The sequence below is a fragment of the Parus major genome, chromosome 4 (genome assembly GCF_001522545.3).
Source record: "Parus major isolate Abel chromosome 4, Parus_major1.1, whole genome shotgun sequence".
NCBI classification, from domain to species: Eukaryota; Metazoa; Chordata; class Aves; order Passeriformes; family Paridae; genus Parus; species Parus major.
Window position 1 is genome coordinate 56,894,357 of NC_031771.1, and position 14,502 is coordinate 56,908,858.

General features: G+C 38.5%; 1 protein-coding gene across 9 annotated transcripts in view; it reads right to left on the reverse strand.

Moving 5' to 3' along the window:
* The window catches only part of C4H4orf50 (chromosome 4 C4orf50 homolog), an 84,394-nt gene that overhangs the window by 58,681 nt on the left and 11,211 nt on the right, over positions 1–14,502 (reverse strand). For 4 of the 9 annotated variants that reach the window (XR_004496953.1, XM_015624171.2, XM_033513647.1 and 1 more), the window contains exons 6-11: positions 13,892–14,016; positions 13,021–13,524; positions 8,796–8,897; positions 6,889–7,035; positions 2,439–2,615; positions 171–227 (exon numbers count right to left, since the gene is read on the reverse strand). Coding sequence is in view for 8 of the 9 variants with exons in the window: in XM_015624171.2 (XP_015479657.1) it covers positions 171–227; positions 2,439–2,615; positions 6,889–7,035; positions 8,796–8,897; positions 13,021–13,524; positions 13,892–14,016 (1,112 nt within the window). In the remaining variant the exon portion in view is untranslated. The remainder of the gene's footprint in view (positions 1–170; positions 228–2,438; positions 2,616–6,888; positions 7,036–8,795; positions 8,898–13,020; positions 13,525–13,891; positions 14,017–14,502) is intronic. The other 5 variants (XM_033513650.1, XM_033513652.1, XM_033513648.1 and 2 more) reach the window with 5 other exon arrangements.

Consider the following 14,502-nt stretch of genomic DNA (forward strand, 5'->3'; position numbering starts at 1 on the left):
CCTTTTGACATGCTGAAAGCAACCTTGCAGTAATGGCAGTGAGCCCTTGCCTAAGGGGAAGCCCAGCAGTACCCAGCTGATCAGGGACAACTGCAGAAGGAAGGCACAGGCACAGATTGCCTGCAAACAAAGGGATATCCCTTGTTTAGGTAAACAGGGAAACACAGTACCTTCAGAGGAGCTAGAGTCAACTTTACTTCAGATTTTCTCTTCTGCAGTTCTTTCTCCTGAAAGGTTAAAAAGTATCCTGCATCAATTTATTCAAGAATAACTTTGAAATACTCTAGCAGTTTTTTGATATTTGTTTTAGACCTGAATCTGAGGTGTACACTTTGCATGTCTGTGTGACCCTGTATCACAAACAAGATAAATCAGTGTAAGGCATTGGTTGCACACAAATAGGCTCTGGCACAAATACTGCCCTACTCACATTAGCATTGGTCTTAAAAGTTAGCAAAGGCTTTTGGATGTTCTTAGATGGAGCCTTATATCAGTGAGGATATTTAATCAAAGCAGCATCACAGTAAAGATTTGGTAACCTTCATTATGCACTCATGTTCATATTTACTCTTGAATCTTCCAAAACATTCTTTGGGGAAAAATTTTCCCTTTACTTACCAACACTGTATTGTAAAATTAGAGAAAAGGGGAAGGATTTTCTGCATGTATATTCTACTTTGAAAAGTGAAAATCAACAACCTTTTACTCTGACACAGTTGATACATGTCCTCTACTAGGAGGTGAAGTAGAGTGTGCCAGATTACTTAGTACCTTATGATGGTAACCCTCCCTTCTGATTATGCAGAAAAAAATACAGTATCTTGCTACATAAAATCCATCACCATTATGAATCAATACCATATTTTTGTATAGACTTTGTAGAGATTTTACTTTGTAAAGTACAGATTCCTTTGCATTTATTTTGCTTGACAATTTATATTTCTGTAAAGTTTACAGTAAATGTATTATATTCATCATTAAAAACCCTCCTTTATGAGAACTCAGTTATGCAGAAAAAGATCACAAGGTCTTCAGATAATAAATTGTGGGCTTGGGAGGAATCAAAACAAGCAGGACAGCGGAAGTATTTTTTCTTTATATTTTTTTCTTTACATTGGGGGAACAAAGAAAGAGCTGGCAGTAGGTCCCTGCACTGAAGACACTCAATTCTTGATGAGGCAGGGAGCAACACATCTTGCTGATGCAATAGAACAGTTAGGATTTTTCCATTCATATGGACAGCATGTCTCACCCTTTACTCACCTATCATCTGATATGACACCAGACACTACAAAACAGTTTTATTTTACCAGCATTGTTCCTCTAAGAGGCATCCCCTAACCCATGCCTGAGAGAAGGCACAAACCCTCTTTACAGAACTGGTTTAGAGCAAACCACAGCACACAGTGAGGCTAGGAAAAACAAAACTAAACTAAACTACCACCACCAAACAAACAAACAACACAACAGAAACCAGAATTGCAGAAAGATGGGTTTACTTTGGAGAAAGTAGAATGAAACCTGTTCCAAGTAGGGAGAAGACAATCATCTCTTGTATTTCAGAGTACAGACAAAGGAGAAGCATGTTCTACTCATTGTAGGCTATGAAGGACAAAGAGCACTATTGAGAACATGCCATTTACTAGCTGTTTCAGAGCCTGATGGGCAATTGCAATTTGGCTCACACTGTAACTATCATCGTTCCAAAATATAGTTCCCAATAGGAAAGAAAATTTAAGGGAAAGAAGTCCTAGGAGGAATTTTTTCCCACCCAAGAGTTCAGTAGCTGTAGTCACACTTACAGCAGCAGCTTTGGTATCACACTGTAAGGCAGCAGCTTTGCAAATCTTAATGTACCCACTCTGGTTTTCCAGATGAAATATAATGCACAAGTGTGAAAACTGCTTGTGGAAGTACATTTGTGCATACATGGCCGTTCTCATCAGAGTAACTATGGCAAAAATCCAAACCACACACCTGAAAATGTCTTACTGAAACTTTTAATGTGTAACCCAAGCAGACGAGACAAAAAATGTTAGGAAAACGATCAAATTCTATTATTAGCTTGGAGTTTCCTAATCTGATCTAATGGAACAAGAGAGTTGGGAATGTTAAAAAATCCTGACAATTTTAGTCAAGGAAGTGGCTCTGTAAAGAATTTCAGCATGACTGTGTTTGCATTACACTATGGGGATTAATTAGAGCAGAGACTGAACTTTTGTGATCATCTGTCATTTTTCCACAACATGGATTACACAAGCAGTTTACATCTTTTCCTTATTTCTCTGAAGTCAGGAGTACTTTTACATGGAAACCATTTAACTATCCTCAGTTTCATTCCCAGGAAAGAAGACTATTTTGCTTCTCCCCTTTGAAAACAGAGATGTAGAATCTGAAGTCTAAGCTCACATTTAGGCACACAGAAAACAACTTTATACCTTTTCACACAGCTGAGCCTGAAGGAGTTTCACTTCATTCTGCAAGTCACGAAACTGATTTTGTAATGCAGCCTGGTCCCTGAGCTGGGCTTTCAAGGTCAACACTTGCTGCTCTAATCTCTTACTGGCTATTTTATTCACCTCCTTTTCCTGGGCATCCTTCAATGTGTACACAGGCTAGAGAGAAAATATACAGATTTTCAATTCAAGTGTATAAAACAACAAAAATACTTTTAATCATGTCTTACACGACAAAACTTTTCAATCAATATAACTACCTACCTTGCACACCAAAAGAAGCAAATTATTATAAAATATATGATCCCAAAACTTCATGAACATGTTAGCACTAATATTTTGCACTAATCTTAAACTCTTCATATGTAAAGAGTACCTGATCCCTGTGAGAACAGGTATCCAATTGGATTTTCACAATATTTCTTCAAGGTAAATATATATATTGTAATGATTTAATAAATGGGGAAAGTGGGGAAAGACAGATGAAATGACTAACCTGTGGTAACATGGTGTGAATAAGAAAAAACCTCAGAAGTTCCCAGGCTCGTGCTTCAATGAGAAGCTATATAATATGTCCCTTGTTTTTCTACATATATTTATCTCAGAGAGATAATTCCACTGTCCCAAATATTTAATTGTTCTAGAATACTATTAATAAATTAATCAGATCTTAAGTAAAAAAATCTAAAATATAATATTTTTACATTAAAATGTAAAAATAATGATACAGAAAAAATGGAAAGAGAAGCTTCTAAATTTAACTCCTCCTCCTCCACTCTTCAGTTTCTTTTCTCCCCCGTTTTTTTGCACTCAGATTGAAAGGATTAGTGAGAGCTTTAGGTTGATGGTCAGCATCATAAGGTCAGCTCCTACAAGAGACACTGCCAGATTAAATATATAGATTTAGAATGAGGAAAATCTGAAGGAGAAGGAAGTATCTTGAAAAACCCTTATGCTATTATATGAAAAACAATATACTGAATTGATACACACAGCTGGTCAAGATTTCTGATAAATACTAGTATATAAGCAAGTCTAAAAGATTCAGCTAAAAATAATAGTCAGACCCATGATATACTGTGGTAAAACCATATAACTTTCTGACAAAACAGAATGATGGTTTGTTTTAATGGTTACAAACATTGATATGACTGAGAGAAAAGCCTATACTCAGCCATGATGCACAACACCACAGTAAATCTTTCACAGCCTTTCTGACAGCCTTGACTATAACACACTGAGGGCACCATTCCATAGGGAACAGCAAACTGAATTGATAGATCACATTACTCTGCCTGCAACCCATCTTGGCAACACAGAGAAAACCAGAAATATGACACTGTCACAGTGTTCCTCCTGGTGAAGTGAGTCCTCTGTGCACAGCACTGGAACCGGTCAAATGCTTTGTACCAAACTTTTTGGCTCCCTCTTGTGTCAAGAGAACAATAGGAACAGCTGGACACATCAAGATGGATTAGACCAGGACTGCAGGGAGAAAAACCTGAGGATGAGTCTATGACATGGTATTTCCCTCATCTTCTCTCCCACATGAAAAGTATGTTAAAACCAAAAGGGAAACACTCCCTAGCTGAAGATGCTTTATGGGAAAAAAGGTGGGGAAATAAAACAACTGTGTGAGGGTTAGAGGCAGAGAAAAGTTCCCTCTTTCCTTTTGCATTTGGCTGACCTGCTAGCACTTTTCTGTAGTTTCACACATAAATGAGGCATACAAGATTTATATATGAGCACTCTGTCAGATGTCCCAGTTTGCAGTGACCATAGATTATGTAAGTCAAGCTCCAGAAGGATGAAGGACCCAGCTGGGACTGGTAAATAACAAAAGGATAACTAAGCCTAAAACATAGCATTTAACCACTGCATTCTTGTAAAACCTGGCAAGATCACTAGTCTTTGAAGTTGGTACCTAAAAACATTAAAAATAAAACCAGTATCTTCCTCTTATGTGAATTGCGCTTGTCTGAAAACTCAGTGAGAAAATGACAAGGAATATGACCTTTCTTGCTACAGGCCTTTTTTGCAGACAGTCATCAGAAGTTCACTGGGAAAGCCTGGTGTGCATTTTTTTTTTTTTACTGTGTACATTTCATGCAAAATTCTTCTATTCATTTTTAAAGCTGTAAACAGTACCCTGCCTCCTTCCTGCTCACCCTCATATTTCTCTTAAATTCAACCACAGCCCCAGTGCTCAGAAGGCTACCTCAACATCCCAGAACACTCACCCAAATGTTCCTAGGCTAAAGCATATTCCACCTGTTCAAGAAGTTCTAAAAGACACACTCAGAACATGACATATTTCAAACACTATGGGTTCTAGGCCCAGAGTGCTCACATCTTCACTTCTTTCAAGCACTGCAGCAAGAGGTGTTCCAGAAAAATGAAGTTTAGAACAGGATAAAGCATAAATTCCTGTGATTTACTGTATAAGAGTTTATTAGTAACTCTGAGTAATGAAAAAGAGTTTTGGTCAAGGGTGGCAAGTAACTGAAAACAAAAAATGAATCACCAGTCAGCAAAACTGTCCTCAGGAAGTAACATGATGCTAGAAAAATAGATAGGATCTTTTTCTGTGATAAAAAGTCTTTTTTTTTTTTATCTAGAAAAACTTGTATTTTAAGGCTTCATCCAAATTCACTATCAACAGCTTGGTGTATATTAAAAAGTTTATTTTAAAAGTGAATTATTGAAATAAAGTTGACCTTCGTTAAGATGCATCTACTCTATTTTCTATTGTTCTACTTGCTAAATTGTGCCAATAAAATCAATATTATTTGGTTAAATGATAATGGACTTGAGTTATGCAGATAATTAGTTCTGCCATCAAATAGTGCAACTGAAGGATAAACTCAGTTCTGTGTACATGGACTGCATCTTTGACCCTGGAATGAGACACCTGTATTCAAAAATTTGACACTAAGCCTACAAGTAATTCAATTGGATGAAGAAGTCAGACCTAAACCAAACAGGATCACAGTACTGCATAAATAAACACTACTGATCGATGAACACTAATCATAAGTTTGAAATCATAAGTTGTTGAAGGGATTTAAAAGTGGCAGGGTTTTTCAGAGGAAGGCTGACCTGCACTTTTTCCAGTGTAAAAGCATTCTGTCAAGGTTGATGAATTTTATTCCCATGTGAGTCATAGGAATAATTAACATCTTACTTCATTGACCAACATAATAAACAATAATTGCCCCAGACTATCCCTAAACAAAGCATTAACGCTCCATTTCCCAAAAATGCACCCAAAATCTTAACTGCTAGCTTAAACAAAACGTGACACATTTCTTTTTTTTCCAAACAATTTGGAAGTTTCTTCTTGCTTGAAATCAGTTCTATTGTACTAGGATGCTACATGCCAATAAATCACAATGATATGAAGAATCTGTACTTTTTCATTTTACAGTCAGAACTCAGCTGTTTAAATAAATACCGACCCATAGTGCCATGTAAGCTATACAAGCTAACATGAAACAACTGCCTAGGACTTCCAGGATGCCCTAAGGCCTTTAACTGGGATAAACAGTGACATTTAGGCATCTGACCTGATCTCAGAATGTTTATGTTTTCCAGAATTTGTTTCTATTTTCTTTAAAGCCATATCTATCCAACCTGTTCAAAATGAATTTGCTAATATTTGTAGATTGCTACAAATGTGCTTTTCCAGCTGGTAGAAATTGAATATTTTTTCTTTGCAGCTCACCAGTTAAGGAGGGAAAAAATGGTTTCAGTGTTAGCTGAAATGTCTTTATAAAAGGGGCTTCCAGAAGATTATTTAGTAATTAAAAATCTTTCCATAAAACAATTTATTTTGGTGGAAAACATAAACCTGTATCAAGACAGAGCACCACCTGAAAATTAAAAAAAGTTTAATTTACAGCAAAACCAGAATTTCCATGATACAAACACATTCCAGTGAGATAGAAAGATTTCCTGGATTTTGGGGACACATATTTGGGCCACATGCATCTATTAAAGACTTTGACTTTAATCCACACCATCTGTTCACAGTGTCATTTTGTCTGTTCAAATCCAGCAATCAGGCTACAATCAGGCTACAAGGCCTGAAATCAGGGCAAAAAGGCCAAATACTGGAAACACTGCAGATTGCAGTCCAAGACCTTTCATTAAGGCCACCTAAAAATGACTTTGGGTAAAGACAGAAGAACAAGAGCCCTCCTAAATAAAAAAGTGAGGTGTTTATACTGCCCATGCAGAGCCATGACTCTGGACTATTCCGCAGACAGATGGTCTACCTTGCATAACATCTGCTCCCTTTTAAAATTCCAGTGGCTGGAGAGGCTCTACACTTGCTTCAAATCTATTCTCAATACCAATAATGTGTGTTTTCTGCAGCCAGAACACTCCCTCCCAAGGAACATGCTTTTCTCCATTCCTTTTACATACATACCATTAATTTGCAGTGCTGCTTTCCCTGTATTTTGTCCCCAAGTTCTTGCTTAAGGCAATCTAATTCTGAGAGAGCCTGCATCAAACGAGTTTTGGTTTCTTCATACCTTGTTTCAGCAAAACCAAGTTCTCTGTACCACTTCTGAGCCTAATAGGAAGAACAAAAATTACTCAGTACAATTAGTCCAGCAGTATCCTTTTCCAGTACCAGCTTACAACCACAGATTTGAGGCTGCTCTCTACATCATAGCTTTTGAATTCTTATAAATTGGTTAAAATAAATGAAGTTATACAATACACTACAATCTTACCATAAGACATTAATGCAACTCTAGAAGTATGTTATATAGAATATCTTACTAGAGACATGCCAAAAAATATTATTTTATTTCTAAATGTGAAGGTACAGTGAATAATCTGAATAAAGTTTAAAAAAGCAGTGGTGTATGCGCACATGATTTCAGAGATTACATCTTTGAAAGCCCTCAGCACAAAGTGAAAGCAAGTTTTTTATTAGCTGGGCAGGGGGAAAATGTTTTCTTGAGGAATGTGTCCTGGTTTAAACTGGGACAGAGTTAATTTTCTCAGTAGCTGGTAAAATGCAGTGTTTAATTCAGTTTGAGAATCAAAACAAAAATGTCAAAAATGAAGAATGCAAAGAAGAGGAAAAAATTCCCTCCATATGTCCACCTTTAAGTTTATTCTAGGCTGCCTTTATTCAACTTGCACATATTAACACATTTTTGAAAACAAAAGCAAACCCAAACCAAAAACCACAAACAAGCCCTTCAATAGATCTTGCCTGATAGCAAGCTCTTTCCTTCGTATGCTGTATCATCTTTTCTCCTTTCTGGAAGCAAAGGTTTCACATTATTTTAAGTAAACTGAGAAAAATATTTTACCACACAACTTCCTTATAACATACAAAAGGACCCAAGTTAATCAGATTTTACAAAATAAATAAAAATGACACTATCTCTTTAAATGCAAAACACAAGGTCAGAAGTCCTTGTCTAACCATCCAAAAGTCATCTACATCCATCCCTTCATTCCGGTTGCCTCACTTGAAAGCTGGGAACTCTTATAAAGCAGCTGTCAGAGGACAATAATTTCATTCAACCACCACAAAAACTCAATTGCCATTTTTCTTTTACAAACTCAACACACCCGTTGCTGCCAATGGTTTGTTCACAGGGCGTGTGAGTGATGCCTGTTACAACCCCCTAAACTGACACTTGCCATAAAAACAGTACATTCTGCTTAGATGTGCATGGAGATTGACTAATAAAAACCAGGAATGTGAATATGTAGTGCAGTTGGAAAGGAACGCTGAAAGGTTCCTCAGATGGTGTCAGAAGTGCAGATTTACTTCACACAGACACAGAACTACCCACCCACACAAGTCTGCAAGTAGGTGCTGCTGGACTTGGTGTTTGCTACACAGCTGTGGAGAGAAGGGGCAGCACGCCTGACAATGCCTCTGGATATAGCAAACCCCTGACAGTGCCAGGCTGATCTGGCTTCTCATTCAGAAACTACTTTCAATTCCTGTTTGCAGTAACCCTCAGTGCTTCCACTGCCTTCTCCTTCTTCTTATTCCCAGTGATGTGGAGGGAAGCAGCTGCCCAGAGATGGGCAGAGTAGGAAGGTTGTTGTGTGTGCCTTTATCAGGGCACTCAGCCTCTGCCACAGTGTGCTGCAGGAATGAAATTCACTTGATGTCCTGGCCAACCAAGAATGACTGTGCCATCCATCACTCAAAGATCAGAGGAACATTTTGGTTCTGAAGATAAGAGACTTCCCTATTTTGTAAAAATGTTAGAACCCGGCAGAAAGAAGACAGCCATGTAAGAAAACACAAGAAAAAACAAATACACTCTTCAGAAGTACATCAGAGTAGATGGTTACCTCTTTTTTTGATTTTTCTAATTCCTTTTGCTGTATTTTTAGTTCCTCTTCTGCCTTTCTGACTTGTTCTTTCATCATACAGTAGCTTTCAAACATGCTGCCCTGGACAGACAGAAAGACATGATGACTCCTCTCACCTGCACCAAATGGCACACTGTCATTTATAGAACAACATAAGGTTTCCTCCTAAACTACTACAAAAAACTTGTATGAAATCAAGGTATTACATATAAATATTTCCCTGTTGACTATTCTTAAGTGAAGTAGTAATTCTGCATTTATAAGTACATAGCAATCTCCACAGAACTTCACTGTGGTGTAAGATACACAGCTACAGAGGAAAACCAGGTATGAGAAATCCACCACGAGTAAAGATCCTGCCTTTAGAGATATGTTTCATATGCATCAAAACAATGAAAAAAAATAGACCCAATAAGAATAAAAAATAGTAAATGAACATGTGCACACATTTCACCAAGACATGATCTTTTCACCATAACAACAAGTTTCCTTCTGTTAGGAGAATTGTGGTAGAATAAAAGCTTCTTGTAAAAGGTTTTACTCTTGCAATAACATACTTTTTAAAAGGCCTGAACAGTGGAGTCTTTTAAGTATTATTTTTAACTTTGTAGCTTGCTGTATCACTCTACCATTCTCAAATACAACATTCAAAAAAAATCCTCTCTGGCATTTTGCCTTCTATTTCCAAGTTAACTTTATCACCTCAGCTCATGTTAGAGGTTACAGTTTCCTCCATCACAAAGTTAATTCAGGCTTGACCTCCAAATGACATTTGTATCTCCCTTCCTTTAGAAGATTGTGCTTGATAGCACTCCTTACTGTTATTATTTATCTTTTCCCCAGGGGAATAATCTGAAGGATCTACAGCTAGAACTCCCTGTTCTTCAGTTTGTATTACCATACATGCTGTTTCAACCTCTCTAGCTTAAGACCACGTTGTTTGCTTTCTTCTTTTAGTTTCACTATATTTTTCTTTGTTCCTATACTTTTCTCTTTTCTCAGCTCTTCATAGGTGAAACCCAAAGAAGATATTATTTTAATTTTTTTTTTCTAAAATAAAGTTTGCATTTGCTTTCTGAAATTCATCAAGCTGTTCTGAAGCTTCTTGGTTGATTCTATGTCTTTTTTCAGTACACATTTTTCCTGTAAGTCACATTTTGACTGTAAGTCAGAAATGGTTTGCTAATAGCTAGTTTTGCAGGCTTGGAGTTCTGAAACTAAAGTCCTGTATTTGTCTTGCTTACATTTTATCTCTGCCAAATGTCCCAACAAAGTTTCTTTTTCACCTTCTGAAAGAGCTATTCTTTGAAAATTTCTTTTTTTCTCTTGTTAAAATTCATTATACTTTGCTACCTAGTTCTTATAATTTAGCCATTTCTTTGAAGCATCTGCTTCTTTCTTCTTTCAGGACAGAAAGCATCTGGAAATACCTCATTTTCCTTCCATTCAGGGATAGATTGATGAGAAGTTTATTTGATACAATTGCCGATGAGTCTTTTTCAGAATTGCTGTTTTTCTCTTCAACATATGCGAGCTTCTTAGAAAAAGTTGCAATGTTCTGATTAACTAAGTTTTGGAAGGAAACAAAGTTGGCCTCATCTACTCCTAAAACACACTGAAAATGTGCATCCATCAGCTCTTCCAGGAAACACATCATCTAAGCGTATTTGTCATTCTCGTAACATACTGACTTTCTAGGAGTAATTCTCATTCTGTTGCATCAGCAGAAATATCCTCTGAGAACACGCAGCCGCTGTTTTTTCCAGTACAGATATTTTCACATTACATTCATTTCCAGATTCCAGGGGTGACGGATGCAGAAACACTCATAAAAGCACCCAGGCCTCTCTTGCCGAGTGGCGCGGCTTGACGGAGCCTGGCGTTCAGCCGGGCAGGAGGCCATGGGCTGCGGGGGTGGGACCTGGTGGAGCCAATCAGCTGGCTCGCTTTGAAGAGCCAATCAGCTGGCTAGTTTGAGGAGCCAATCAGCTGGCTGGTTTTCAAGATTGACACCCCGTTAAACCACTTAAAAGAGCTCTATGGAAAAACACATTTAAAAACAGACAGAGCCCAGGAAAAGCTCTCTCTTGGCTTCTGCCCTTTGAACAGGTAGCTGACCCACCCAGCCCCACGGGGCCAGTCCTGGCCAGGCTGGGCTCTGCTGCGGCACTGGTTGGGCCAAGATTTCTGCTGCTGCCAGGCCATGCCACCAGGACTATCCCAATGCCATGAGCAGCTGTGTGGCCAAGACCAGTGCCTGGAGTGGCCTCTGCCTGCCCGGTCCAGGAGCAGCCACATGGCCAAGAATGCACGGCCCAAAACAGCACAACTGGGGCGGCGCTTTGCAGCCGTGGCTATCTCGGCATGACTCGCAATGGGCTTTGCTTGCTCAGCCGCTTTTAACCAGCCATGGCTACATGTACAGAAGGACAAAACCAGTGGCAGCAGTGTTCTTTCTTTTCCCAGCACCCTGCATGAAGGAAAGGCGCAGGGCGGGCAGCAGCAGCCAGCATGGCTTATGCAGTGCCAGCAGGGACCACATGATCAGCAGTGAAAAACACAGCAATTCCTCGATTGTGGAGCCTGGATGAGATCAGCCTTTCAGCACTGCAGAATTCTTTATAAAAACTGTTTCAATTGATAAAGCTTTAGAACAAATGAACTTACAAATACCAATTCTCTCCCGAATCAGGAAAAGGAAAGGGTGAAGACATAGAGAAAACAACATGGGACACTGAGGTCACTAAAGGAGTAAAATTCTAGATGGGAGGGGATTGAGGAAATGCCTTAGTCTTTGTCTGAAATTCTTTTGTAAAGCTATGGTGAAGATATGTTTGATCTATCAGACTTCTTCCCTGTAACTCATGGAATGTATTGGGAGGATGCAGTGTTCTAACCACAGCCATGAAGAGAGGCACCAATGCTGAAGCAAGCAGAGGCTGAAGTAGCTTGGACAGAGATGAGAAACCTTGCCCCAGTAACAGAAGAAAACCTCTGTTTCCCAGGGATGGATGAAGAGAACTTTTGCTTTTATGCTAGAACAGCTTATCCTTAAAATAGTACCCCATAAGTGGGCCCATGAGAGCAGCTGTGGGAAAGCTGCAAGGCATGAGAGGGACTTTCACACTGTGAGCAGATTTTCCTTTCCTGCATGTCTGATTTGCTGTGACACTGAAGCCACAATAGAACTGTTTCTTGTGGAGAAGTCTCCATGGCATGGCAAGAGAGACTCCTCTCCCTAAGTGAACTGAAGACTATTCTAGAGGTGGTAAACTGACTGAAAGTTCCAGGTTTTGTCTCTTTACATTGTCATTGGGAAAGAAAAGAGAGCGTGGAGGGAGGAAAAATGTTCTGAAGGTTTATTCTGATTTTCTCATTATTTTTTTTCCTTTTAGTTATGTTAATAAAGTTTTCTTTATGCCCTTTAAAGTTTGAGCCTGCTTTGCTCTCCTAATCCTTATTTCACAGCAGTAAATTAGGAAATAATTCCAGTGGGTGCACTGGCATTTGGCCAGCACTAAACCCACTACGTAAATTGCTCTGTTGGCTGGGAAATTCAGATTGGTGAACCAACACTTAATTGGTGTTTCTGCCCAGTTTCTGAACTGAAACCACTACGCAGAGGAAGCAGCAAGTTTAGTGGATACCACTCTTCATCTGACAAAAAAAAATTCTGAGAGTATGCATGTTGCACGTTTTTAGCAGCTATTTTCTGACATGAGAAATTCTCTTTTGGTTCACATAGTTTCAAGGTCTGATCTTTCCCTTTTTTCAGGCCAGTATTGCTGGAGGGGCTTGTTTGGTGAGTTGGTTTCTGAGCCTGCTTTCCTTTCCCTTCCATTTCAATTGTGTCTTCTCCATCACATGCACTATTCACATCAGGGATGCAATTTTCTGAAATATTTTCTTTTTTCTGCATTCGTTCAGGGCTCCCTTCAAAAGACTTATTAAAGTCTTTAAAATCAACAGATAAACTCTGGGTACCCTGTGTGCTATGGAGACTCTCTCTGGCTTCCACTTCTTGCTTCCAAGGACTGAACAGTTCAGATTTGTAGGAAACTTTACAACTTCCCTCAAGATCACAGGTCACCTGTTGTTAGGCATCGTCATTCTGCATTTCTTCTCTTTAAGCTCCCCCTGTGAAGATGTTTTGGTGATACTTTTCATCATCAACATCTTTATCCAGGCATTTGGTTTTACTTACGCTTTTTGGCAGAATTTGCTTGTTTCCCCAATGTTTTTCCACGTTGCATTCTTCTAGAGATGTTGTGAAAATTTCAGCCACAGTGGAAGGCAACTTTCCATGAAGAAGTTCAGTAGCTCTGTCATAAAATCCTCCTTCTGCAACAATGCAAAGACCATCAGACCAAAGATTGGTATTTATCTCACAGAAACTCAAACTCCTCACTTTCTTCTCAGTGGTGAAAGCTGTTATGTGGCATTTTCCAGATTCAAACAAGCTGAGTTGGAGCTTCTTCCTCATTAAGATTTCAACCACAGAAGCAGGGAATGTCTTCACTGGTAAAGTTATAGCATGTTCATCCATGAGAAAAAAGGTTTCTTCATCTTTGGTTTCCTTACTTGTCTCATCATTGGGTAACTTCTCAGAACAAGGGGGAAGCAGTCCTGATGCATGATGACTTGGGGTACACCTGAGCAAAGTGAAACTGTCCTCTAGAGTATTTGCCCTCTGTGGTCCAAGGGTGACCTGATGATAGCAAATGAGAAATGTTTCAAACTGAAAAATATAAGCTAAAGTACATTACTAATTATAATTTGTTTTTTCCTTCTTCCACAAAATACTCCATTACAGATTGATAAGGAAAAAAATCATACAAAGGGTTTTCAAATTATCTAAAGTCTTGCAACAGGACTAAGGTTACAAATTAGGTATGAGTAAGTAAATAATCTTCTTAGTACACACCTGTATTCACCTTGTAAAGCATCTGTAGTAGTTATGATTTGAAACTACTTTAAAATTCACCTTTAAATACACCAACTCTTCATTTTCTTTCCAATTTCACATGTTCCCTGGGCACAAAGACAGCAAGAACAGCAGTAACTTTGCTTCTCACCTGCTCAGTCTCAGCTAGACCAGCAGCTTTCACAAAGGCACTGGAACTACATTCCAAAACAGGTACAAGTTCTTCTGGTAGCTCTTCCATCTGCTTCAGTCCATCACAACTACAGGCTGGTGCTTCTGTTATGGTAAAGCACTGCACAAATGTAATGGCACTCCCAGACAGTTACACAAAAAACAAATCCAAAACCATCCAAGCAGATGTTTTGAATAGAAAAATATTTAAGTGAGAGTATGCTCAAAATTACCTTCTCTACCAGCAGCATACACCACCACTGATACAGATACAAGCATGATGTTAAACATGAAAATGAGCTTCATAAAATCCCCATAAATATTGAGGTCTAAACAAAGGTGTATTTGGGGTTCATGGTTTCCAGTTCCCAAAGCATTTAGAAATAGAAAATACAAAATTACAATGGGCAGGTGAAAACTTATGGATTAAATTTACTGGTTAAAATTACTCAGTGCAGGTCCGCATTTACATACACTAAAATTTACTATAAAATTCCCATTAACTTGTGTTAGAAGAATTTACCCGATAAAATCTACCAAAAAAAAGCTTTCACATTGTTTAGTCTGAAGAGCAAATCTGTCTGCTGCATG